Source organism: Lontra canadensis, unplaced genomic scaffold (assembly GCF_010015895.1).
Source record: "Lontra canadensis isolate GAN:19392208 unplaced genomic scaffold, GSC_riverotter_1.0 scaffold19, whole genome shotgun sequence".
In the NCBI taxonomy this organism is placed as follows: domain Eukaryota; kingdom Metazoa; phylum Chordata; class Mammalia; order Carnivora; family Mustelidae; genus Lontra; species Lontra canadensis.
Genome location: NW_022631013.1, coordinates 16,527,913 through 16,554,989, shown reverse-complemented (window position 1 = coordinate 16,554,989; position 27,077 = coordinate 16,527,913). Strand labels below are relative to the sequence as shown.

The window sequence follows — 27,077 nt, the reverse complement described above, 5'->3', positions numbered from 1 at the left end:
ATCTAAATGCACGTGTCTCCCTCAGGGCAGTTACAGCCTTAGTTACAACAAAGCTACCAACTGTTAGAACCACTATTTGCAAGCCCTCTTTGGGTGAAGGCCTTCAAAGGGGGTTTATGAGCCACATTAGAAAACATCCTTCCAAATGCCGGATGGTTTAAAAATCAGAAAAGCCACTCCAAGAATGACAGTGAAAACAAAATGAAACAAAAACAAAAAAACAAAACCAAAAGACAAAACAAGAGGCGCTGTGTGTGATTCCCAGGGAGGTTCCCTAAAGACCTCCAGCCAGTTCTAAGCAACAGCCCCACAACATGTGGCCTCCGGGGTCTTTCAGCTGCTTTCAACAGCAGCATGTTCATTTGGAGAAAAGTTCTGTCTACTTAAAAAAAAAAAAAAAAAAAAAAAAATCAGCCACACTTCTTTATAGTCACACTTGCAATCTGATTAAAAAAATACAACAACAACACTCACACATGGTTCTCGTTATGAATTCTAATTAAGAGACATTACATTCAGAATTCTAGCACTCGTAGTGATCATTTTCGGGAGACTGGAACAGCTTCTTTGCCATTGGCAGGCGGGGCACGGGGTGCGGCCGTTTACCTGAACGTATTCTTAAATACGGGACTACTATCGCGCTAAGTTTCCTAATCGTAGCTCTGTTACGAGGTCCTGACCGCGAGCTCACGTTCCGGATCGCTTACAGGGGAGCCGCCCCCGCAGTCTTAGGGTGAATTGGGAAAGGGCCGGTTAAAGGAGGAGACAGGCCACTCCTTGGTGAAAGTTTGTAGTTTTCTTTCCCAATACATCTTCTTTTTATTGAGAACTTCCATTTTTATCCTGTGCTCCTCCTCTGCCATCTCACACTCCCGCTCTATCTGCTGGATTTTGGCCACATGCACCTCATTCATTTGTATCAGCTGCAGCTGTAAGATGGACATTTGTTGATGGTGTTCTTCCTCATGCATCTTTTTTAAAGCACCTTCCTGAGAGGTTTTGCTCCTGTAGTGTTTATTGGCTGTGATTCTGACAGCCGAACACGAGGGTTCAGGTTGGGAGGTCCCCTCACACACTGGAAAATGTATGAACTCTTTCTCATCATCGCACAGTTCTCTATTTGAAACAGCAAATGATTCTGAAAAACAGTAGCAGAAAACACACATTCAAAGATTTTACAGGCAGAGAGAAAATCGATCCTATTTCAAATGACAGGTCCCCCGCCATAGGATGGAGCATTGGCCTGCATGTCTATGGGCACCCTTGTCATGCCTGACCTTTGAAAAACCCGCAAATCAAACCAGCGTTCCCTTCAGAAGTCATGATACAGGTTTTGTCCTGTCATGTCTAGAACTATGAACTCCGGGAACAGTGGTCCGAAACTGTGCTGATCAAGAACTGGAGACCTTGGCACAGTGATCTAAGTTCTCAGCGGAAGGAGTCAGCAGAAGACCACACACGAGGCCAACAGTGGGTTTTCAGATTAAATTCTCCCTCAGTCTGACCTCCCTCTCTCAGTCTCTCACTCAGCCATGAGGATGTATTATGTTCAATCTCCATGGGGGACCCACTGCTCTGTTTCCTGGTCACAGGTCTTAACACTGGATCTTACAGATCTTACAGATGTTCCTGAAAGGTGAGTCTGCATTCCTCAGTGTAACCTCCTCGCACACTACTCCTCGCTTTCCAGGACCCCTCTTACGTAACCTCTCCCTAGCACTTGACAATCCCTGAAATTTCTTTATTAGCTTCTGCCCCGTGGCTCTCTGCTCAGTTTTCTGCACCTTCTCTCTGACCGCTCCTTCTCGAGCCTCCTTCCAGGGCTCAGACTCGTGCTGCACCCATCCCTCACACCTTTAATATCCCCCTGGGCTTCCCACCTTTAGCTCTGTTGTCACTGCAGCCTAAGTAACACTCATAATCTCATTCTAGCCTTCCTTTATCTTTCTGGCATTCTTCTTCAAAATACTTTCGATGCCCTGCAATCCTACCACAAACTTCACATTCTTTAAGGCCAAGCACTCTTTAAAAAAAAAGAAATGGAGCTCCTGGGTGTCTCAGTCGGTTAAACAGTCATGACTCAGGTCATGGTCTCGGGATCCTGGGATCAAGTTCTGAGTCAGGCTTCCCACTCAGCGGGAGTCTGCTTCTCCCTCTGCCTCTACGCCCTGATCTAATAGATAAAATATTTTTTAATAAGTTAAAAAAATAAAGGCCAAGCTCTTTTTCACAATTCTGTCTCTGTTCTTTCAGCCAGAGGCTGGGCTAACTATTCCTCTCTCTTCGCTCCCAGTCCCAGACCCTGCACTCACTCAAACCTATGCTCTTAACTCTCCTTTTCAACCGCCCCTCAACCCTTAGTTCGTTCGAGATCCCTGAAACCCCAGATCTCTCCTTTCTCCACGAGTACTCTTCTATTATGGCACTTACCACATGACCATGCCTTATTCATTTCTTTAATCCTTGGGCACCAATTATTTTGCTTGGTACATAGAGGATGCCTAGTAAATATTTATTGGCTGAAGCTCTGAACACAAAGGGAGAAGAGCTTATGGATACAAAAGGATGTCATTTTTGCTGGTGCCACGTTTGCACTAGTATTTTTATGGGACGACATTTTATCAAAGAGTTTCATAAGGAAGACACTAACTCCAATAACCGATGGAGTTTTCCAGCTGTGACTCCAAGGCTTTCTTGGGAACCTTTATGTTTCCAATAATGAGAACTATCTCCTTGGAGAAAAATAATATCAATTTATTAACAGAGTTGATTACAGTAGCTATTACGTCCACTCCATTATTCCAGAAGATGGGATGCCGGGAATGTTAACGGCTACTGGGGGATACCTAACTCATGATACTCTGTTAATAAAAGGAAAATAGCTACTGTTTAGATTATTTCACTCCAAGGGGTTAGGTTACAACCATAACTGGTCCCTAATTAAGATTAAAGGAAGGGAAGAAGTCTCGCTTCTGAAAGAGGTTAAAAGTACTTCTATGTTATCCAGAGATAGTGAAGATATCTCCCTAGGAATCTTTCCCAACTCCGAGGGCTGTGGCCTTAATTGGATGTCCTTCCTTCCTGCTCCTGCTGCCTCCTGAGCCTACCTCTGGCAGAGCACTTGTTAAAACTGGTGGTTTAACCACCTCCCCTTCGGGTCTCTGAATATTTTGAAGACAGAACCTGTCTTTTACTCATCCTTGTGGAGAACCCACCACATGGCTTGGACATTGCTGGCCACGTCAGAAACGCGTGGAAACGAACTCGCCGCAGTGGGTCACATTCCTCCCAACCCAGTACAACTGTGTAGACAGGACAGGGTCCTGAGTGGAGAGCCAAGGCACAGGACAAGGGAATGGGAAAGGCTTCGCCCTGAGAACAGGGTCCCTCAGATGTGAACAACTGTAAAGAGGATGACCTCATCTGCTTTCCGTCTAGTCTTAGATCTGGAAGTGTCTTCTTGGAACACTGGATGCAGAGAAATTTGTTGGTACCTCTAGCCTCTTTTGTCTGTGATTCCATTCCAGAGGATAGTTTCATATGTTCTCTAAGTCTTTAAAGTCCATGCCCTCATGATGCCGCTCATCTCTCCCCATTTCTAAATGCTCATTTTTAATTTCAACCATTACAGGCTTTAGGGGCCTGATGATGACGATGATGAAGGCAGCTACCATTTTCTGTAGAGCTAACCAGGGGCTGTGATCTAAGTTCTCAGTGCTAGTGCTTTGCAGCATCACCTCATTTAATCCTTACAACAACCTTCCGACGGGGAGGTATTATGACAGAAAACCAAACACATTAGCCAAAGTCATTTTGCTGACTGAAAGAACCAGGGCTCTAAACCAGGTCATGCAGGACTCCATCATCCAAGCTCAACTACTACGACACCCAGCCTCTCTCTAGTTTACTTGCTCAGCTGATCACTTATGCATCTCAAAAATGCTGCCTCCAGGGGCACCTGGGTGGCTCAGTGGGTTAAAGCCTCTGCCTTCGGGCCAGGTCATGATCCCAGGGTCCTGGGATCAAGCCCCGCATCAGGCTCTCTGCTCAGCAGGGAGCCTGCTTCCCCTCCTCTCTCTCTGCCTACCTCTTTGCTTACCTGTGATCTCTGTCTGTCAAATAAATAAATAAAATCTTAAAAAAAAAAATGCTGCCTCCAAGTTGTATCCACTACAAAATACTCCATTATTAAGAATATGGGCACCTATTTCAAATTTTGATCTCCAAATTTGTTCTATAGAGCTATGAAGATGAAGACAAGTATGGTCATGTCTGGGGGCAGAGAGATGACTCTATTTTCAAACTGTCCTTTTTTAGTTTAAATGTGTGCTAACATAGACATTTTAAAGAAAAAAAAAAATCCAGGCCCCTTAAGAAAACTCTGGCAGAAGATGGGGCTTAAAACTAGAGGAATCTGATGGAGTAATTAACTTTCAAACAAATATTAGCTCCAATGAATGGAAGCTAGTGCTCAGATGGGGAGAATCTTCTCTTAATTGGAAAAAGACTGTCCTGGGATGGCAACCTGCTGCAAACACATACCATGTAAACTCTTTCTCAGGTAAAACAAAGCCACCCGAAGTAGAAAACAACTCAATATTGTGCAAAATGGATAGGAAGGCCTAAGGGCTTTCCCGGGAGCAGAGAACACTCAAGGACGCACTCTTCCACTTGGGCAATTTGAGTAAGTTTAGTATCAGCAGGAAATAACCTACTATGGCAGTAACCAGATGGAAAGGAGACTGTATACAGGCCAACCCCCAGCTCTTCTCCACAGAGCAAAGGTAAAAGGGCTGACTAGGAAAATAGATGAACAAGATGCAGTGAGTGCGTATTACAGAGTATGGTGCGTCAACTGAAAGAAACATATCCGATTTACACATTGCACTGGGGATGGATCTTGCAAACATTCTAAATGAGGGCACCTGGGTGCTCAGATCGTTAAGCGACTGCCTTCAGGTCAGGTCATGATCTTCAGGTCCTGGGATCGAGCCACATATCAGGCTCCCAGCTTAGCAGAGAGTCTGCTTCTCCCTCTCCCTCTGCCTCTCCTCTATTTGTGCTCTCTCTGCCCCCCTCAAATAAATAAAAATAAAATCTTAAAAAAAAAAAAGCCATTCTAAATGAGGGGTGCCTGGGTGGCTCAGTTGGTTAAGTATCCAACTCTTGATTTTGGTTCAGGTCATGATCTCAGGGTCATGGGATCAAGTCCCATGATGGGCTCTGCAACTCAGTGGGGAGTCTGCTGGAATTTCTCTCCCTCTCCCCCTGCCCCCAAATATATAAATCTTTTTTGAAAAAATTCTAAATGAAAAACAAGGCAAAACAAAAAACCGAAGAATGGTATCCATACCACAATTTTCAATCTATGTAAATTTAAAATATATGCACTCAAAACACCAATGCCTGCTCTCAAGAACATGTGAGAGAATACACAAGCACACTGGACTGATTAGGAGGCAGAAGAAAAGAATGAATGTGGTTAATGGTGATAAATAACAACAACCAAAAAACCACATAAGTAACACAAAAAAGGGGCTTTTCACAGACCAATGATGTTAATGTGCCATGACTGGAAATATAACTCAGTCCCTGTACTGGAGTTCCCACCCCAAAAGAAGAGGATTGGATTAAAAAGTGAGTAATAATGGAATTTATAAATAAATATTTACATTATTTAATTATAGCTTTGTATACCCATGTTTGCAGTATTCACTTATAGCTTTGTAATAGAGAAATAATAGCTATAATATAATAGCATATGAAATTAAATAGAAGTTCTCTTAAAATAGTTGAGTACTACTTGAAAGCTCAGTTTTCTTTACTTTTTTTTTTTTTGGGAAAGCTTAGTTTTCTTTTCTTTTTTTTTTTTTTTTAAAGATTTTATTTATTTGACAGACAGAAATCACAAGTAGGCAGAGAGAGAGAGAGAGAGAGGAGGAGGAGACAGGCTTCCCGCTGAGCAGAGAGCCCGATGTGGGGCTCGATCCCAGGACCATGGGATCATGACCTGAGCTGAAGGCAGAGGCTTTAACCCACTGAGCCACCCAGGCACCCCAAAGCTTAGTTTTCTTAAATGTATTTGACATTTTGACATTTGGTCATCTGACCCTCCTTTTCACCCCAGCACATTTTGTTGGCTCCCTTAATTTGTTCTGCAAACCTGTTCCCCCAAGATAATGGGAGATACATGTCATAGCCAAATGATCACATATTATAAATCTATAGGGTACAGATTGTTTCAATATATTTAAGGGGGAAATGCTGGTTTTTTTGCAAATGTTTTCTTTAGTGTTAAATTTTAAGACTACTGTGTTCAAATACAGATGTACCTCTCAAAAAAGTCATGGATAAAGCTAAGAATATCCAGGGAATGGTGATCAAGATGACACAGCTGAAACCATCTCACACAAGAAATAGTTGGAGGGAGGCCTCTAGTGGAATACTGCCAGGCTCCATCCTGTTTGACAAATTTCAACAAGTCTCTAATCATCTAATTCTGCAACAGGCACTCTGTAAGGTGTAAGAATAGTATTGTCCAATACAAATATAATACCAGCTACTTATGTAATTTAAAATTTTCTCATAGCCACCTTAAAAAAGTAAAAGGAGGTGAAACTAATTTTAATAATATATTTTTTATCCAATATATTTTAAATACTCTCATTTCAACATGTAATCAAAATAAAAATTATTAGGGGCACCTGGGTGGCTCACTGGGTTAAGCCTCTGCCTTTGGCTCAGTTCATGATCCCAGGGTCCTGGGATCGAGCCCCACATTGGGCTCTCTGCTCAGCGGGGAGCCTGCTTCCCCCTCTCTCTCTCTGCCTGCCTCTCTTCCTACTTGTGTTCTCTTTCTGTCAAGTAAATAAATAAAATCTTTGAAAAAAATAAAAATAAAAAAATAAAAATTATTAGTAAGATATTTTCCATTCTCTTCTTGGTATTATGTCTTCCTGACACAGTATGTATACTTGGACCATATCTCAATTTAGTCTACCCACATTTTCAAGTGCTTACTAGCCTCTTGTGGCTTGCGACTGCTGTATTAGCACAGGGTTAGGGATACTAACACAGACACACACACACACACACACACACACACACACACACAGAGTCTATGAATCAAACAGAATCCACACCACAAAAATGAAAGCCATATTCTAGTGAAAATTTTCAGCTTTTCCCCACCAAGACCCAGAAGGGATAACTGACAATTACAGCTTTCTTCCTCTTTCTCGAAAGTAAGTTGAAATACAACATGAGATAAACTCAGGCTGTTTTAATGTATAAAGAGAGTTCCAGCACCTTACTACTAGTGTTAACAGATTACTTTGGATATACATCCTAACTGACAAAGCACCATGGTACTCCACCACCCTCCAGATGTGACCTAGAAACAGGAAGAGTTAGCATAGGCTGCACTTTGACCATCACCAGCAAAAAGAGAAGTTCCCATGTCATATAGGTACAAATACTCAATTTAAAATCAATCTCTTGGGGCACCTGGGTGGCTCAATTGGTTAAGCGACTGCCTTTGGGTCAGGTCATGATCTTGGAGTCCCGGGATCGAGTCCCAAATAGGGCTCCCTGCTCAGCAGGAAGTCTGCTACTCCCGCTGACCTTTCTCGTCTCCTGCTCTCTCTCTCTCAAATAAATAAATAAAATCTTAAAAAAAAAAAAATCAATCTCTTTTGCAAGTATGAGTCTTTAGAAATGTCACTGCAGAAGGACACTGAGAATCCATATTTATTCTTGCTTGAAATTTATAAATTGTATTTATGAGTAAATGAATTACATCATTTCCTCTGAAAAGAAAGAAAAAAGTTTTTGGAATGAACTCACTCGATCCTACTCTAGAATTCAAAAATGGGGAAATAAGACTGTCCCCTTTAGAATAACCCTATGAAACTGATATACACTAATTCAGAGCAAAGATTTGCAATGTTACCTGAAAGCTGTCTATCCCAGCATCTTTCCTGGCAACATCTCCCAGGGAACTAAATAATTCGAAAAACAGCCCTGCTGATTCATCTGCCTCCCTCCCTCAGCATTACTCCCTTCACTGTCTGCAGAGTATGAATGGCTCTGGGGCCGGGAGATAGACAGTGTCAATTAGCAAGAGGGTCCAATCCACAACAGATGATAACGAGAAAGGGTAAGTGAAAGAGTCACCAGTGTCCCTATCAACACTGTCTACCAGGAGGTACCCTGGCTTGGGAACTGAAGAATCAAAACTCACAAAGGGCTTCTCCACTGGAAAACAATACACGAGGTTCATGGCACTATGGTCATCCAACTGGCTCCCTGCACTTAATCTAGTCAAATGATCAGCAAACAAATTTTTTATTACAATGTTGCATCCCTGGATGATCTGCCTATCCTGGAAAAAAAATGTGCTAACTGAAAACATGTATTTGGTTCATGCGGTTATTATTATCTTCTTTTTCACTCTATACGGATAACATTCTTGGTTTTAGATAGTTTCTTGTGACTTATAATTAACCACTCCCACAGAGCTCAATCTAGCCTGGGGACACTAATTTCTCATCTTGCAAGCCAAAGTCCATAGTTTTCCTAGGCAAGGGCTTGCTGGGTCATTGGAGCAACCCTCTGGCCTCCCCAGGAATATTCCTCTGCTTTAAGGTGTGTCTTCTGCAAACTGCAATGAATCATTATATAAACTGGTCATTCATATCTTATTTTTTTTTTTAGATTTTATTTATTTATTTGACAGAGATCACAAGTAGGCAGAGAGGCAGGCAGAGAGAGAGGGGGAAGCAGGCTCCCTGCTGAGCAGAGAGCCCGATGTGGGGCTCCATCCCAGGACCCTGGGATCATGACCCGAGCTGAAGGCAGAGGCTTTATCCCACTGAGCCACCCAGGCACCCCTGGCCATTCCTATCTTAAAGAAGACAAGAATTACTGGTAATTTATCTATATGCATTCCCACTGTCTCCTTGCCTAGAGACCTTTCAACAGCCCCTTTCTCCTAACCTCTCTGAGCTATGACAATCATATGATACATAGCATCCTTGCTTCCATGACAGTCTTTTCCGTCCCTAAAAGTTCTGCGTATTTTGTTTCAATGAAAGTATATTAAAACTAAAATGACTATTTCCCAGAATTTCTCAAGTTTTTTGGAGTGCCACAAACCAAAACTATGGATCACAATATTATAATGGGTCGGAATGCTGGTTTTTTTTTTTTTAAGATTTTATTTATTGATTTGACAGAGAGATCACAAGCAGACAGAGAGGCAGGAAGAGAGAGAGAGAGAGAGGGGGAGGGAAGCAGGCTCCCTGCCGAGCGGAGAGCCCGATGCGGGACTCGATCCCAGGACCCTGAGATCACGACCTGAGCCGAAGGCAGCGGCTTAACCCACTGAGCCACCCAGGCGCCCGGAATGCTGGTTTTTAATCTGGATGAATGCTAACAGATGTTTGCTATATTTGTCTTAGTACTTAATTCTCAAGTTAGAAATAGTTCACTATTTTAATGCGGCCTCTGAGTAACTTAGTGCAGTGCTCTGTGCATAATAGGTCCTAAAAAAACACTTTTTATAAAAAATAAGTTTGAGCTTTGTGCAGTGGCAGTATCGTAGCCAATGAGGTTTATCCGAGGCGCGATTATTGCTAATTGAAAAAATAAGTTTGAGTGACAGGGCGCCTGGGTGGCTCAGTAGGTTACGTATCCAACTCTTGTCAGGTCATGATCTCAGGGTTGCAGGATCCAGCCCCACATGGGGCTTCCTGCTCAGCACGGAGTCTGCTTCCCCTCTCTCTCTACCTCTCCTCCTGCTTGTGCTCACTCGCTTTCTCTTTCTCTCTCCCCCTCTCTGTCAAATAAATATATAAAATCTTAAAAAAAAAAATTCATCAAATGAATATAAATTCTCAAAGAAATCCTCTTTGATAGAGATGACAGAGGTTGAGATAAGCAACCAAGGAACTTAGTAACCATATGAATACAGCCCCTTATCTTTCCTTATTCTTCATGATAAAGACTAGAGAGCCCTCGAGAACAAGGGTATCAACAAGTCCTTTGGCTGTTCTGTACTTCTAGAACTTGCCTGTTCTACAGAACCTGGGGATGGTGAACTGGGAGGAATCAGGTTTGATCTGAGAGCTTCTCTTTGATAAACACCCTTGGAAAGCAGAGACTGTAAAGCGAAGTCGCGCAGCAGGTGCCCGGCGAGAACTCGCGCGCTGGCCCGGGGAACCCATACCTTGGGCCGCGCCGTCGGGGTGGTATTCGGGCTCCTCCTCCGGGGGGCTCTGCAGGAAGTACAGCTGCTCGGGCAGCATGCTGGCGATCTTCTCCTTCCCCAGGACGTGGGTGCTCAGGAGAGGGCTGACGCTCCGTTTCACCTTCTCTCTCCTCTCATGGGCCATAATCTTTTTGGTCCGAGCCTTGATGTTCTCCCAGCACTTCTTCAGCTGCTTGAAATCCCGCAGCGAAACGCTGGGCTGAGAGTTGTACTCGTGGGCAAGCGCCTGCCAGGTGCGCTGCTTGAGCGCAATAGTTCGCGCGTCGCTTTTCTTGCATTCCAGCACATACTTGTACTTTTCTACCAAAGCAAGCAGGATGCTCTTTTCCAACTCCGAGAAGTATTTGGCAGGTTTTATGATTTCGTTGTTTTGCATTTTCCAACCTATTTCTCCTGGCTGTCAGCTATCCTATAAAAGAAGTTTGAAACGATCGTTACCAACTCTTGCAAGGAAAACGGCCGCCTATCCCTTTAGCTTAATCCCAACTTGACTCCCTGGCCTGAAACGCAGGACTTTTTCTCCCGTGAATGTGGAATTAGGATGGTCTCAAGAAAAACGTTTAGGGGCACCTGGGTGGCTCAGTTCATGATCTCAGGGTCCTGGGATCAAGCCCAGCATGGGGCTTCTGCTCAGCAGGGAGCCTGCCTCCCCCCCTCCTCTCTGCCTGCTTCTCTGCCTACTTGTGATCTCTGTCGAATAAATAAATAAAATCTTAAAAAAAGAAAAGAAAACCGTTTAGACGGTCACTAGAAGTGGGGTTTTACTTCAAAGATGTTTCACGTAGGTCCTTATTTGTAGGGCCTGGCCACTCTGTGAATATCTTGCATGTAACCGCAAAAAAGAAAAGTCGTTGAACATCTACGTGGAACTCTTAATTTGTTCATTTATTTCTACTCAATGTCAGGAAACTGACCATTCCCCATATTCACAATGTTAGGCCACTTTTCAACTAAACAGCTTTCTTGAAGTTTTGTCACAGCTGAAGACAAGAAAGGCCACAGTGTAACCAAATGGGATGGATAACACAAACTGAGATCTCAGAATCATCAAGAGATCACCCCAAAAGACCTGACACTTCCATTACTATGTGACCTTAGACAGGGCCATGCTCCTAGAGGAATTTGTTTCTTCCTCTTTAAAATGAGGGCTTGGAGTGTGTGATCCCTAAGGTCCGAGGGCCACTTTTAAGTGTACAGTCCTATGTAAATAAGTCATATAATTTCAGAGGTAAAAGAGCCAAATAGTCCCCTTTTCAATTGAGGGACCTAAGAGCCAGTAAGTGGACTTCCCAAGATCACAAAGATGGCGCCTTGGGAAGTCAAGAATCTAGACTATTCTAATAATCTGGTATTTTTTTTTTAACACACCAAATATTCATTTTTGTTATGGACATTCCTTTGAAGTCTTTGTTCACATATAATAACAGTTATCAATTATATAATATTTATAATTTTTGAAATACTACATTTCTCCATTATTTTTTAAGAGTAAATCTACATACCTTTTTACATATTTGGTTTAAAAATAAATATGTAAGGGCGCCTGGGTGGCTCAGTTGGCCAAGCGTCCAACTCTTGATTTCTGCTCGCGTCGTGATCTCAGGATCATGAGATCAAGCCCCATGTCAGACTCCCTGCTCAGTGGGGAGTCTGCTTGGAATTCTCTCTCCCTCTCCCTCTACCTACCCTCTCTCTAAAATAGATGAATCTTTAAAAAAAGAAAGAAAAAATTTATTTAATATACATAAACTTAACTTGATAGCCATATACATAATGAAATTATTACTATAGTCGAGCTAATAAACATATCTCCTCACAGTTACCTTTTTTCTTTTTCAAGTAATCTCTAGTATTATTTTTTAAGTAATCTCTACACCTAACAAGGGGCTTGAACTTACAACCCCAAGATCGAAAATCGCATGCTCTACCGATGAGCAGCCAGGCACCCCCACACAGTTACCATCTTTGTATGTGTACTAAGAGCACCTGGAACCTACTCTCTCAGTGTATTTCCAGAATTCACCACAGTATGATTCTCTATAGTACCCTTGTCTATTATCTTCCCATTTCCCCCACTGCTATCCTCACTCTCTGGTAACCGTGTTTTACAATCAGCGGCTAGCAGTTCAAATAGTCTAATATTCTTAGTATCATTTCACAACTATCTCTTGGGCCCTTATCTTGGGTGTCTCCAAACTACTCAACAACCGTGACTTCCCTAGGTCATCTTATCATCCTCCCCAGTACTCAGCGAGCATCTTTCACACAAAAGGTGCTTAGTAAATGTCTTACTCTTCTGAACCTATGTGCCTTTTGTGACCCTACGTTTCCCACATCTCTTAATCACAGGAAGTTTCCTACACAATTAATCTCTCAAATACATTATGGCAAGAATGCTGCTAAGCAACACTGAATACCGCAATAAAATGAGGGTTGCATGTTCCCCTTTGTGGAAAGGGCCAACATACCTCAGTCCATATATCTTCCAAGCCTCTGATTTTTTGGAATAACAGGCAAGCATCAAGATTCTGATGATGTGGTTCATTTAAAACTGATCATCTCATATCAAAAGAATTAGGAACCAACTTGAAAGGAATGAAACATGTGAACATCAACAAGGGTGACAGGTTCATAAACACTCATTAAAATAATCTCTCCATCTTTGTGTATGTTTGAAAAGTTCCACAATAAAAAGTTAGGAGAAAAGGTGGTGACTTTTAAATAAACAGTATACTAATTTAAAATTTTACTATTACAAGCCAACTATTCACACCCTACGCCCAGAGAGGGGTTACTATAGTTATGAAGAGATGAAGTCTGTTAGACCTGAGGCTGGAGAGGCCAGGCCGTATCAGAGAGCCTTGAGATTGAGGCCAAGGAGCATGGGCTTTCCATGAAGGCAACAGAACCCGACCAGAGTGTCTCACTATGTACCACCTTATCCCAAAGTTAAGTTTAGACTGAAGTATTCATGTGAGTAGTGTCTCCACATACCAGGTACCCTGCCCCACATTCACTGTAGGGATATCAGTATCAGAGATTAAGAGATTTAGAAACATGTTAAGGCTTGTTGACCCTCAGGTCCTGGACAAAGCTAAACAAGAAGACATTTATCTTTGGGGATATTTCTCTGTACCCCTATAGTCCTAGATTTGTATTTCAATCATGTTGGTCTAATATCCCTAAATAACTAATTCCAGGCCCCTTCCTTCCCAAAGGCCCAACTTTTTTGGCCTTCATCAATATCCCTATTCCCTATAAATCAACATTCTCTAAACAGAAATTAATTAATACATACCTGCTACAATATAGCTCTTCTGTACTATCTCTTAACTACCAAGATATCTATGCCCAATTGAATGTTCTTAAATTACACAGATCCTAGAGCAAATTCCGATCCCTCCATCCCAGCTCCTCTGCACCAGGAGATGTCAATATTACTACCTTTCCTTATACTCTCACTTTTTTTAAGAATCATTGCTTTGAAGATTGAAAAATCTGATTCACAGATTAAAAAGGAATTGTTCCCTGTGTTTCTCTATTATGGGTAAATGCTATCTTATGTATTTATTTATTTATATATTTTTTTCTTTCTAAACGAATTTTTTTCCCTAACTACTTCTTCAAGAAAAATTCCTAGAAAAGGAATCATTGCCACAAAAGATGAAAACACTTAAGACTTCTGTTACATCATGATCTATCCTCTAGAAACAGTGTACCAATTCACATTCCTACTAATAGCACATGAGCACTTCTGTTTCCCTACTTCGTTTACTGGTGACGATAACATTTTTTTTTTATTCTATGCCAACTGTGGAAGTGAAAAATGTCACTTCACTGTTTAATGAAATATGAATTCCTGCTCTCGGGCAAATAAGTCACACTCTGAACAAAGTCCCTGTGATACTTGGTGGAGCTGAAATTACATGGAATTAATTTCAAGCAATGAAATGATTCTACCTTACAATGTATGCAGTACCACCAGCTGCCACCAGGTGGTGGTGACTTCGTGGGGAGTATATTGACCTTGTGACCAGTTGAGTCTCTAATAACTGCGGTAACAACAGCAGATAAACTTTATTGAGTCCTTACTGTGGATCAGATACTATACTAAGTGCTTAATGTGCACTATATCATTTAATTCTCCCCAAAATAGCCCGAGACCCCATTTGTTACACCATAGTATTTTCTATTAAAAAAAAAAAAAAAGCAAATATAAGGCATCTGGGTGGCCCTGTCGTTAAGCATTTGCCTTCCACTCAGGTCATGATCCCAGGGTCCTGGAATGGACCCCGCATCGGGCTCCCTGCTTGGCGGGAAGCCTGCCTCTCCCTCTCCTACTCTTCCTGCTTGTGTTCCCTCTCTTGCTGCGTCTCTGTCAAATGAATAAATAAAATCTTTAAAAAAATTTTTTTAAGTTAAAATAAAAACCTTATTAAAGTACTGGAAGAAATTATACCACTGCTCTCAAAAGCAAATACTCAAAATTACCAACACCTGGGGACCATTAATAGCCTATTAACTAAACTGTTATTTAATCACTAGCTAAGTAAATCCAGAGTCACCAATTTACTTTGCTTAATTTTGTACAACAGCAGGCCTCGCTGGGCCATGTGGTTGCACTCTGCAGGGCTGTAAAGGAATTCTGGTATGACACAGTGTACCCTAAAGTTCCCCTACGGATTCCCAGCAGCCTCACGAAGTAAGCAGTTCATTCCCACTAACCTATTCTATTTCCCAGATCAGAAAAGTGAGTCTCAGTAGCCTGCCCGTGGCCACACAAAATGTTAAGTGGCAGGAACAAGATTCAAACCCAGATCCAGTTCCCTCACTGCTCTCCAAACAATTTCTCTCTTTCAGACCTGGTGGGGCTTGCATCCCTGCTCAAATTACATGTCAATCAGCAATCTAACTGTCAGCAGGGAAAGTTCCTAGGGTGGAGGGCCTCGAGAAAAGCTGTTCCTGCTTCGGTCCATCTCCTTTTGGAGGCTCTCGGCTCTTCCCCTCAACTCGCCCCATCACTTGGCTTCCACGTCTCAAACCTAGGGCCCACAGCCACCCTGCCCCAAGGTAAACCACTGTCGGTCTCACCAGAGCTCTGCAATAATTTCTGCTGCTGATCCAATAAGAACGTTATGTTTGAAAGTAACTGTTGAGGAGCACCTGGGTGGCTCAGTGGGTTAAGCCTCTGCCTTCGGCTCAGGTCATGATCTCAGGGTCCTGGGATCGAGCCCCACATCAGGCTCTCTGCTCAGCAGGGAGCCTGCTTCCCCCTCTCTCTCTCTCTGCCTGCCTCTCTGCCTACTTGTGATCTCTGTCTGTGAAATAAATAAATAAAATCTTAAAAAAAAAAAAAGAAAGAAAAGTAACTGTTGAGATTCTCGATAGGGAGCTTCAAAATGGTCCACGCCTCAGGGGAACACTGTCATTCTGCTTAAGCACTGGACAGTCCTAAGTAAACAAATACTTCTGTGGGGTGCCTGGGTAGCTCAGTGGGTTTGGCCTCTGCTTTCAGCTTAGGTCATGATCTCAGGGTTCTGGGATCGAGCCCCACATCGGGCTCTCTGCTCAGAGGGGAGCCTGCTTCCCCCTCTCTCTCTCTGCCTCCCTCTCTGCCTACTTGTGATCTCTTTCTCTCTGTCAAAAAAAAAAAAAAAAATCTTTAAACAAACACTTCTCAAAGTAAGAGATCTCTCCAGGCGGAGCTTGTTAAAAGAAACTTCAAGGCTGCAAAGCACATTGTAGCTTAAAACCACTCAGCAATGTCCATAACTGGTTACTGATGACAATAAGCCTTTCCTGCTGCCTCAGCTTTCATTAGAGAAAGAAGAGCCTTCCTTGCCCCTCAACTCTTCTCAATACAGATCATCTTTTCTGTCCACTGTTGTGCCAGACAACAGTGCTTGGTTGGTTGTAGCCCAACCAGCAGCCCAGTGACCCGCGCAATAGTGGCCTTCATTAAACATCTAACGAATGAATATACATTGATATAGGCATCAAACTGCCTATCACGCACAGAATGAGTATCATACATGATAACAGTCTGTACATCAAAAGTTGCATTAAAGTAAAAATGGTCGGAAAAAAAAAATAGCAAAATCCAAATGCAATGAAAACGCCCCTCAGGCCAGCCAAAGACTCACAGCCAGGACTAAGTAAGAGCAGGAATCCAATGCCAAAAATACCGCAGAAACGGCACAATTCCTCAAACACAAACACTGACTAAACCACAAGAAGACTGTAATAAGTACATTTGATATGACTCTAAAACAAAAACCCATCGGTTATGGACTGAATGTATGTACACCCCCGAAATTCACATGTTGAAGTCCTAATCCCGGGATGACTGTACTTAGAGACTGGGCCTTTAAGGAAGTACTTAAGGTTAAATAAGGTGATGAATTCCCAATTCAAGGGGATTTAGTGTCCTTGTAAGAGACATCAGAAAACATTCCCTTTCCCTTCCCCTCTCCCTCCTTCCTTCCTGCCCCCTGTCTCCTCTCTCCCTGTCTTCCCAAGGGCTCACAAAGAGGTCACGTGGGTGCACAGAGGGCCAGCAGCAACCTACAAGCCTAGAGAAGCAGCTTCACTCAGAATGAAACTTACCTCACCAGCAGCTTGATCTTGGACTTCCCACCCTCCAGAAGTATGAGGAATGCACTTCTGATGTTTAAGCCACCTAGTCTGTGGTATTTTATTACGGCAGTCCAAACTACTAATACACCATCTAATGAAATTTTAAGTCCACCAAGGGTCAATCTAAGTCCTAAAATTTGAGCAAAGACTAGAGCAACTTGGCCAGATTTTACTTTCATTGCCTTTCATGGAAAAGGGAGTTCTTTGAAGTCAGTACTCAGAACAGGTACCAAGACTGAAAATGGGTAGTGCTGAGACCTGGGATAGGTGTCAGGATCTTTTAAACCATAATGAATTCCCTTTTTTTTTTTTTTTAAATACTTCATTTATTTGACAGAGAGAGACAACACAAGCAGGGGGAGAAGGAGAGGGAGAAGGAGAGGTAGAAGCAGACTTCCCGCCAAGCAGGTAGCCCAATGCGGGGCTGGATCCCAGGACCATGACCTGAGTGGAAGGCAGACGCTTCACAACTGAGCCACCCAGGCACCCCAAACCTTAATACATTCCTGCTCATGAAGTGAAGTGAAATAAACCAAGAAATGCAGAAAACCCGGGCTTAAATCCTGACTTCAGCACTCATCCGAGCTGTGGGACTTTGGCTAAGTCAATTAATCTCCAGTGCTTCATCTATAAAATAAGGCTACAATCTTCTACTCTGCCTCACTCCATCTGCACAACTACTCTGCAATGGGAGTAAAGGAGAAGCACAGACTAAATCTTCAATAACTTTTAGTTCTTTCTACCCCCTCCCCCATATTAAACTTCCAGGGGCACCTGGGGGCTCAGTCAGTTAAGCGTCTGGCTCTTGATTTCAGCTCAGGTCATGATCTTGGCGTCCTGCGACTGGCCCCAGTCGGGCTCTGCGCTCAGTGTGGAATCTGCTTGTCCCTCTCCCTCTGCCTTTCCCTCCGCTTGTGCTCTCCCTCTCCCCCTCACTCTTTCAAATAAATAAATAAAAATCTTTAATAAAAAAAAGAAAACACTTCCAAAAATACACTAATGGGCTATATACAAGATACACTCAGATACTTACTGGTTCTCTTACTGCAGAGACACACAATTCAACAAATGTGTCATGGACTCCTGCCAAAGGCTCTCTACTGTCCTATACTACATGGGAGACACAAAAACAAGCCGAACCCTGCAGCCTGGAAAGCAAGCTGGCCTGCAGAAACTGCTAACTACAAAAGAAGCATGCTGAAACAGACACCGCAGAAGAGGACAAAGCACCTTGGGCCGTCAGAGGAGGGAAGAGCTTAATTTGCATTCTTCTTGAACAAGAGGACATTTGAGATAGACCTTTAAGAATGTCCAGGATATGAACACAGAGTTGAAGGAGATCGTTCAGATAAATAATTGAGAAGGGCCTCAATGCTGAGTGGTGACAATGTTAATGGACAGGAGAAGGTGCACACCAGAGACTATTTCAAACCAAGGAATTACCAGGACATGCGTGTGTCCACACTAGGACGGGGCATCAAGAGGAAGCAGAGGATCCAGGAGCACCCACTCTTCGCAGGCATCAGAGAGAGCAGTGTTCCTTGGCATCGAGGAGGCCACAGTCCAATGAAGACCTAACACCGTATAGCATCTTATAGGGCAGGCTAGTGACAAGGCAGGTGATAAGCACCATGACAGAGATGTGCCCAGGGACACTAGGGCAGGATCCCCCTAGGATTGGGGGGATCCAGATTAAGAACCTTAATTCCTATTAGAATAGACTGGATTAGAATTAGCACTGGAGGAAAGAGACCACAACTTGGGAAAGGCTAAGAGAAAGAACGCATAGTGGTGTGTGAGTGAGCTGAAGGAAATGTGGCAAGACGTTGTGGGTGACCATTTTGCTCTCAAGAGGTGAAGGGCCATTTCTTATCCTGGCCTGCTGCCTGTCCCCTGACTCAGCATCCCCAAAACAACTTTTTCTCAAAGGGACATTGATCCTAACATGTTAAAATGAAAAGTCCAGGGGCTTCTGGGTGGTTCAGTCAGTTAAGCGTCTGCCTTCTGCTCAGGTCATGATCCCAGGGTCCTGGGATCCAGTCCTGCATCGGGCTCCCTGCTTAGCGAGGAGTCGGCTTCTCTCTCTGCTCCTCCCCCTCCCTCTGCTCATGCTTGCTTACTCTAAGTAAAATCTTAAAAAAAAAAAAAAAAAAAAACCTCAAAAGTCCAATCTTCCTACAGATGAGGAAACTGGGGCTCAGAGCCAAAGTGGGGGCTTCCTGGGTTTCCAATTGCAGAGGAGGACTTAAAAGCAAAGCTTCCTCATTTGCTTTCAACATCTCCTCTTTGGAAGCTTCTCACGATCAGGAGGCCCTTTTGAGAGGTACCCTCAAGCCTTCCCACTATCCCATCTAGGAACTCGAAGGGCACTGCTCTCAACTCTGACATTAAATGTGCGACATTAGGCAGTCCCCTTTCCTCCCTGTCGGTTCTTATCTCTAAATTATAAAGCTAAAGTGGGTGTTCTCTAAAGTCCCATCCAGTGCTGGCTGTCCATGATACCTCTGCGGCTATGACGGTTTTCCTGTGACCTAATTTCCACAGTTCTCTGCCAAATACGCACAGATGGTATCTTCTCATTATTTATGAAGGTGGTGGCACTACTGGCCAGTGAGATAGAACACTGCCACAGAATGACGTGATCTCAGCACATTAGATCGCGGAAAGCCCACACACAGGTTTAATCTAGAGGCTGAGTAGTTCCAAGTGAAATGTTGAAAGCATTCGGATCTCGTCATTACTGTAGCCCCAGCAAATTGAAGAGGGCCTGGAACACAGAAGGCACTTGATATATATTTGTGGAATATATGTTGAAACTAACCTGCTTGCCATTTGCATTTTTTACTAATTATATCTAGTTTTTCTACTATCTAAAACTTCTCCTTTGGGGGCACCTGGGTGGCTCAGTGGGTTAAAGCCTCTGCCTTCGGCTCAGGTCATGATCCCAGGGTCCTGGGATCGAGCCCCACATTGGGCTCTCTACTCAGCGGGGAGCCTGCTTCTTCCTCTCTCTGCCTGCCTCTCTGCCTACTTGTGATCTCTGTCTGTCAAATAAATAAATAAAATCTTTAAAAAAACAAAACAAAAAAACTTCTCCTTTGACAGAGGATTAATAACAGAAATTACTTCTGGCTTCTTCTTGTAAATGCTATTGTACTATATGCCAAAAGTTTTTTAAAGATTTTATTTATTTGGTAGAGAGAAATGAGAGAGAGAGAGTGAGCAGGAGGGAGAGAGAGACAGACTCTGAAGCGGACTGCGCTGAGCGCAGAACCCAATGCAGGGCTCAATCCCAAGACCTCGAGACTGTGTCCTGAGGTGAAACCAAGAGTCGGAGGCTTAACCAACTGAGCCACCCAGGCACCCCTGTATGCCAAATTTTTAAGAGCTGCGCTATCACAATGATGACTTCATGATTTCGTTTTATGCAAAGGTAGGAATAATCGGACATTCCTGTGCCTGTGCCCACCTTCCCATATACCTACTCTGGAAAGTTCAGACCTGACCACCCAGGATGGCCCCACTCACCTGTGCCCTCTCCACCGTCCTTCCTTCCTTCAGAGGGCTCTGCAGTCTTAAACCTTATGATGAACTTGCTTTCTCTAATGCTCTCCCTCCTCTTCCCCTTTACTGCCCACCCCAGGCGGCCTTGTAACTTGGAAGTGTTTATTTTTACCATCTGTGTCTGAGTGTGACTGTGAGCAGAACCAGCCTTGTGTTGAAGGCAAGAGCTCCCACCTCCTGTCCTTCCACCCTCACATCTTCCTCTCTAGACCAGATGAAGGTTCTTAAAAGTCCCCACCCCACCCTTCCCTACCACTATGGCTCCATCCTAAACCATCTCCCAATCTCAACCCCAAGCTTCCTGATATTTCCTTGGAATCATTTTTAAAGTATCCTCTACAGAAAGCGCTTTTCAACTCCAGCAACACTCCTCGTTTAGCAGTACTCTCTCCTCCCCTCCCACGGCTTCAGAACAACCGGGGGGCGCTCACTCAGACTCTGGCCCAGGGGTCCCAAGTATTTACTCCTTCTGAAGCACTCAGAGTTACTCTGTACCACAATCTATCCATGTTCTCAAGGCCTGCCACTGTTAAGGGTGAATTCCTGAGACTTGGAACTACGTTTTATTTGTATTTTTAGCACACAGTAGATTTTCAGTGTAAGAATGCAAGGGTGTCAGGGAGATCCTCTTTCCCCAGCCCCATTCTCTCTCCTCAGCACCACATACAACCCCACTTGTCCAAGAGCCACCTCTGTCTAGCTGTCCATGCGGGCACCTCAGAAATCGCCAATTCTTTTTTTTTTTTTTTTAAGATTTATTTATTCACTTGAGATGGAGTTGTGGGGGAGACACAGAGGGGGGGAATCTCAAGCAGATTCCTTGCTGAGTGCGGAGCGTAACCTAGGGCTCAATCCCACGACTTTGAGATCATAACCTGAGCCAGAACCAAGAGTTGGCTGCTTCACAGACTGAGCCACCCAGGTGCCCTGAAATCTCCAATTCTTCATGGCCAAAAGCAAACAAACTGTTCCCCGACTCTCAAAACTCCTGATTTCTGATGATTTTAGCCACCTTAATGTGGCCCAAAGCATGCTCTTCCATCACAGGTAACCAATCATTAAGACCTCCTAGACGTTTTACCTCAGTATTTATTACCTCCTCTCTCATCCTTATTGCCTCATATTTCTGAGGTCAGGCCCTGGTCTCCCAAAATAACCTCTCAACTTCCAGCCCCTTTTCCACAAAATTACCAGAGTGCTCCTCCTAAAACACAGCAATCATGCCCCAGTCTAGTGATAAATCTCTTCCATCTCCCGCATTCCTCAGTGATCAAGTCCAAACTCTGCACATAGCATCCGAGGCCTTTCCACATCTGTGCCCTGACACCCCATGCCAGCCCCCTCCTTCCATGTATTTTTCAACCCAGAAGAACAAACTCACCTATATGCCCTTGAACCTGCTCTGTTCTCGTGACTCTGTACATGGGGTTTCCTCTGGCTGGAATCTTTTACTCCAAGGTCCACCAAGGGCTCATTTTCTGTGTTTCTTTTCTTTTTTTTTACCATTTTATTTTTACATAAGCTCTATACCCAACATGGGGCTCAAACCCACAACCCTAAGATCAAGAGTTATATGCACCCCACCAAGGACTCATTTTCATCCCACTAGGTCCAACTCTTGGGACCTTTTTGGGATGGTTCTTCAACTGATATCTGGGGTGTTAACGTTTATTTACAATAGCTTCCTTCTAAAAGGAGTTTCAGGGGGCACCTGGGTGGCTCAGTGGGTTAAGCCTCTGCCTTCAGCTCAGGTCATGATCTCAGGGTCCTAGGATCGACCCCCGCATCAGGCTCTCTGCTCAGCGGGGAGTCTGTTTCCCCTTCTCTCTGTCTGCCTCTCTGCCTACTTGTGATCTCTCTCTCCATCAAATAAATAAATAAAATCTTTAAAAAAAATAAAATGAGTTTCAGGTAGCTTATAAAGTATGCACACACTGCAGGTGGACTTTTTTTTTTTAATAAGAGAAAGATATCAGGGCAAATCAAGGAAAAGGTTAAAAAAAAAAGAAGAAGAAGTTAGGAGGTGGTGTAGCACTCAAAATCTCTATCATAGGGGAACCTGGGTGGCTCAGTCGTTAAGCGTCTGCCTTCAGCTCAGGCCATGATCCCAGGGTCCTGGGATAGAGCCCCACATTGGGCTCCCTGCTCAGCGGGAAGCCTGCTTCTCCCTCTCCCACTCCCACTGCTTGTGTTCCCTCTCTCGCTGTGTCTCTCTCTGTCAAATACATAAATCTTAAAAAAAAAATCTCTATCATAAAATCTCATACCCTTCTTGTTAGAGGTAATCTGGCCCCGAGTTTTCTATCCAGAATGAATTAGTTAGTCCTCTGTGAGCTCACTGCCAGTTGTATCTGACTATACTGGAGCACTTCCCATATTTTTTGTAATGGGCTCTTTGTGTCCATCTCCCTCACCGGACTGGGAAATTCATAAGGGAATACATAATTTCTGACTCATCTCTGTATCCCCCAGCAAGAAGCATATGACTCAGCAGACAACTGGTGCTGGGCAGACATTCGTTGAATGAATGTCACCATGGACAGAGAAGAAGGTACTAGTGTTGGCTGAGCTCCCTACCAAGCATTTGAAAGACATTGTTTTTATCCTCATAAAAAATTACATGGCTGATAAATGGCAGAGCCAGGATTTGAACCCCAAACTGCCTCTCTTTCCAAAGCAGCTGCACTTTCCACCGTGTACACTACTCCCTACCTTCACCATCACTAGGCACCCAAATACTTGCTCTGTCAAGGCCTGGTTTTAAATGAACCCTTCTCCAGAAGCCTTTCCTACTTACTCAGGAGAAAGGTCAGCCTGAATCCAGCCCAGACCTACCTTCCACAACAAGTAAGAAATGGCCACAAATGGGGAGAGGGAAGAGTGCCTTCTTGTAGGTCAGAACCAAGCAGGCTGCATTGGTATTCTGCTGATGGTGTTGTGAAGTCCTCAGCTCCCCTTTCCAGTCCCTTTCCTAGGGGTACAGTCCCTAGGCCCTCCTGCCTCTCTCTGCCTTCTTCACAGTCTGAAGCCCTCCATTCTCCCCAATCCAAACTGAACCCCCAAGTAATTTCCTAATGCCCACAGCTCCTCTACCCAAATGAACTGTGTTCAAAATATACTCTTTCATTACATCAGGCAGGCCTTTGTATCTTAAGTGTCTTATCAACATTTAGGGTCCATGAGTATCCCAATCTCCTCAAACACATGAAAAGAATTTCAGGAATCACAAGAAGGGACAGTGACATTTTGGGAAGAGTCTGGTTCTCAACCCATCTGAATATTTTTGGGGTGGCCTGTGAGTAAGAAAAGACAACCTGTGATCTCATCCCAGCATCCCTTCCCCCTCCCCCAGGCAGGATGCCTGTCTCTAAGGGCAGGAGGGAATTCTGGTCCAGAATGCTTCTGGAGTGGTGAACCTTGGTCTCTTCCTCAACATCTTCCAGAGCTTCAGAATTCTTCCCTCTCTCCCCCTCCACAGTCCTCCCCTTTTCCCTCGCTCATCCCAAACTCTCCTAACAGTCCTCAATCATAACTCAGGAACTATGATTTGAATTCATATTCAACAATTTCCTTGGTAACACAACCTCCCATCTGACATGCTGAAATCCACACCCCTGGCCATGATATTTTTCTACCTCATTTTAAATATGTGACAAATAGATCCCTGCGTCCTATAACCCCCTCTCCTGTACTGCAGAAAACATCTGTAATCTTAAATGTTACCACATCTAAGAAACAACCAATCTCCTGAATCGGAGCAGGGAAGCTAAATAAATCCTTCACTCTTTCCTACTCATAAATAAAGATCATTCGGGCAATTTACAGTAGCTACCTCATAGCGCCCGCGTGATGATTTAGATAACTCATGCCAACTGTTTAGTACCTGGGGCCTGATACAGAGAAAGTGCTCAACATTTAGCTATAATCATTTATGTACATTATCTCTCACAATAGTACTAGGGGGTAGTACTACAGAATGCACTTCCCCGAAACACCCCTCCACCGTACCCCCATTTACAGTAACAGCAGCCCCAGACTCGGAGTAAAGAAGCTTTCCCAAGGTCAGGCGGGCACCGATGTCGTGCTCGGCCCTCGAGCTCTGACTGAGGGACCCCTCCCATGACACCCACGGACGGGGTAGTGGGGTCGTAAAGGAGACAAGTATGGAAGAGCGCCGAGCACAGTGCCTGGCAAACAGCGGGGATCCGGAGCTGGGAAGACCCCGGCACTGCGGTCGCCTGGACTCCTCCCCAGCGGCTCCCCCCGGCCCGGGGGCGGGGGAAAGGGGACAGCGTCCCCCCAGCCCCGGGCGCGCCGCCTAATCTCCCCGAGGTCCGCGCCCTGGGGCTTTGTACGCCGCAGGCCGGCCCCACTCACCGAGTCCCATCGCGGCGCGCAGAGGCGGCCTCCCGGCCTGCGGGGCAGGGGTCGCGGCGGCTCGGCCCGGAAGCCCGCCATGAGGGCCCGCGGCCCCCCCCAACCGGGCCCGCGGCCCCCCCCAACCGGGCCCGCGCCCCCACCCCCGCCCCGCTGCGGCCCGGGGAGCCTCCTACCTGCAGCGGCGGCGCGGCGGCCGCGGCGACCGGAGGAGGGGCCGGCGAGGCGCTAGCGCGGGCGGCCTCGGCTCCTCTCGCAGGCGGGGCGGCCGGGAGGGCCGGGAGGGCCGCGGGCTCCGGAGCGCCGCGCGGCGGCGCGCCCCCGGCCGGCCAGGCCCCACCGCGCGCGCCGCGGCCACAAAGCCCGGGAGCCGCCGCCCCCTCGCGGGCCGACTGCCGGCTGCGGGTCCGTCGGCGCCGAGCAGGGCGGGAGCACGGCCCCGCGCAGTCCCCACCTCCCCGAGCTGCGGCCGCCGGGTTCCCCCGAGGCGCGGGGCGGGGCGCGGGATGGCCCCCGCCTACCCGACTCTCCCTAGGTGCTCACAGCCGGGTGCTGATTGAGTTCCCTCTTCACACCTCTGCAGAGGGGCTCCTGGAGAGCCCGAGAAACTGTTTCATCTCCGGGAACAACAAAAGAATGCGTTTGCCACAAGGGATTTGGCGGCCATGGACACGAGTTTGCTCGGTCAAGTCCTCCGTCTGAAAAGGGCCCCCTATTCTTTTGGGATTCCCCGCTACTTGAAACAGCCAACCCTCGTGTGCTGGGTTCTTCACGGAGTTTTGTTTTGTTTTTGTTTTTGTTTTTTTTTAATTTACGGCATGTGTCTCCCCCTAGGCTGCGCGCTCCTAGAGGAGGGACTGTGCCCTCTGGAGCCCAAGATCTGGCTCAGGCACTTTGTGCTGAGTAAGTGGAAATGCAGGCGAGGATCAATGAATGCACGACAGTCCGAACTCTAGGACAAGGCACCTTTTATTGCACCTCCCACAAGGATGGTGGCCCCGTGTTTCTTATGCCCTGTATCTGTTGGGAAGATTCCAAGCTCAGAAGGGCAGAAACGGCTGTTGAACTTTTTTGTTTTAATTAAGGTGAAATTCACATAACATTAACCACTTTAAAATTAATAATTCAGTGGCATTTGTTACATTTGGATGTTGAGCAACCAACATCTTCATCTGGTTCTGAAACATTTTTATCATCCCAAAAGGTAAATTGGTGGCATGAAGCAGTCATTCCCCATTCCCTCTCCCCCCAACCTCTGGCAAGCACTAATCTATTTTCTGTCTCTTTGGATTTACCTATTCTGGACATTTCATGTAAATGGAATCACAATAGATGGCCTCCTATGTCTGGCTTCTTTAACTTAGCTTGATATTTGTAGGTTCAGGCATCTGTAGCATGTATCTATGAGTACTATCAGTACTTCATTCCTTTTTGTGGCTGAATAATATTCCATCGTATGTATACCAGTTTGTTTATGCATTCACCATTGATGAACATTTGCTGCCCTTAACATGCTTGTGAATGTATCTGTCTGAGTACCTATTTTCAGTTCTTTGAGATATACACCTAGGAATGAGATTGCTGGGTCCTATGGTAATTCTGTGTTTACCTGTCAAAAAGGAAGCCGAAAAGCTTTTCCTAGTGGCTGAATGAATGATGTTACATTCCCACCAGCAAAGTACGGGGGTCCATATTCTCCGCACTATTATATTACAGATTTGAAGCTATTTCTGCCTTCCCTGCTCCCACAGCCTACAGCCGTAGAACAGAGACTGAGCCAGATCTCTTGACTACAGAGAGATACCCAAACACTCCCAGGATCAGAAGCGCCAATAAAAATAAAGACACTTACTTTAATGATGAGTTTTAACTGTTTCTTGTTTGTCGTCTTAATAATTTGTTTTGTGTCCAAGGGAGAACCTATAAACTAAGACCATCTGAGGGGGTTGCTGTTGATAAACAAACTTTAGGACAATCACCTCACTGGAATCCAAGGCAATACACCATTTCTACTATAGCCTTCCACCCCGATGTCACATAAGACATCCATGAATATTTCCTTCTTAAATAAGGATATAGTACAAAGGACACTATTGGTGTATGAAAATAGAAAGCCAATGGAGATTAGAAATCTTGCAAATGGCAAGATTTCATTTCTTTTGATGGCTGCATAGTATTCCATTGTATATATATACCACATCTTCTTTATCCATTCGTCTGTTGATGGACA

General features: G+C 44.8%; 1 protein-coding gene and 1 non-coding gene across 5 annotated transcripts; one reads left to right on the top strand and one right to left on the bottom strand.

Moving 5' to 3' along the window:
* Positions 1-391: 391 nt before the first annotated feature.
* MSANTD3 (Myb/SANT DNA binding domain containing 3) lies at positions 392-25,152 on the bottom strand. Of its 4 annotated transcripts, none has more exons than XM_032860722.1 (4): positions 25,024-25,149; positions 12,739-12,855; positions 10,229-10,679; positions 392-1,138 (listed from the first exon to the last, which is right to left on the bottom strand). In XM_032860722.1, exons 3-4 carry the CDS (start codon positions 10,644-10,646, stop codon positions 729-731), a joined length of 828 nt encoding a protein of 275 aa, XP_032716613.1. In that variant the 5' UTR covers positions 10,647-10,679; positions 12,739-12,855; positions 25,024-25,149; the 3' UTR covers positions 392-728. The 4 variants fall into 4 exon arrangements, with proteins under 4 accessions (XP_032716613.1, XP_032716614.1, XP_032716612.1 ...); XM_032860723.1 differs by lacking the exon at positions 25,024-25,149 and adding an exon at positions 24,848-24,865; XM_032860721.1 differs by lacking the exon at positions 12,739-12,855 and having other exon boundaries at positions 25,024-25,152.
* On the top strand, positions 9,579-9,716 carry LOC116869585. The gene has a single exon (XR_004383059.1). It is a non-coding gene; the product is annotated as a U4 spliceosomal RNA (small nuclear RNA).
* Positions 25,153-27,077: the final 1,925 nt, after the last annotated feature.

Excerpts from the sequence above, each read along its gene's own strand:
- MSANTD3 (XM_032860721.1), bottom strand. The coding sequence starts at position 10,646 with ATGCAAAACAACGAAATCATAAAACCTGCCAAATACTTCTCGGAGTTG. Across the intron at positions 1,139-10,228 it reads CCCCGACGGCGCGGCCCAAG|AATCATTTGCTGTTTCAAAT; the intron begins GTATGGGTTCCC and ends ACTGTTTTTCAG.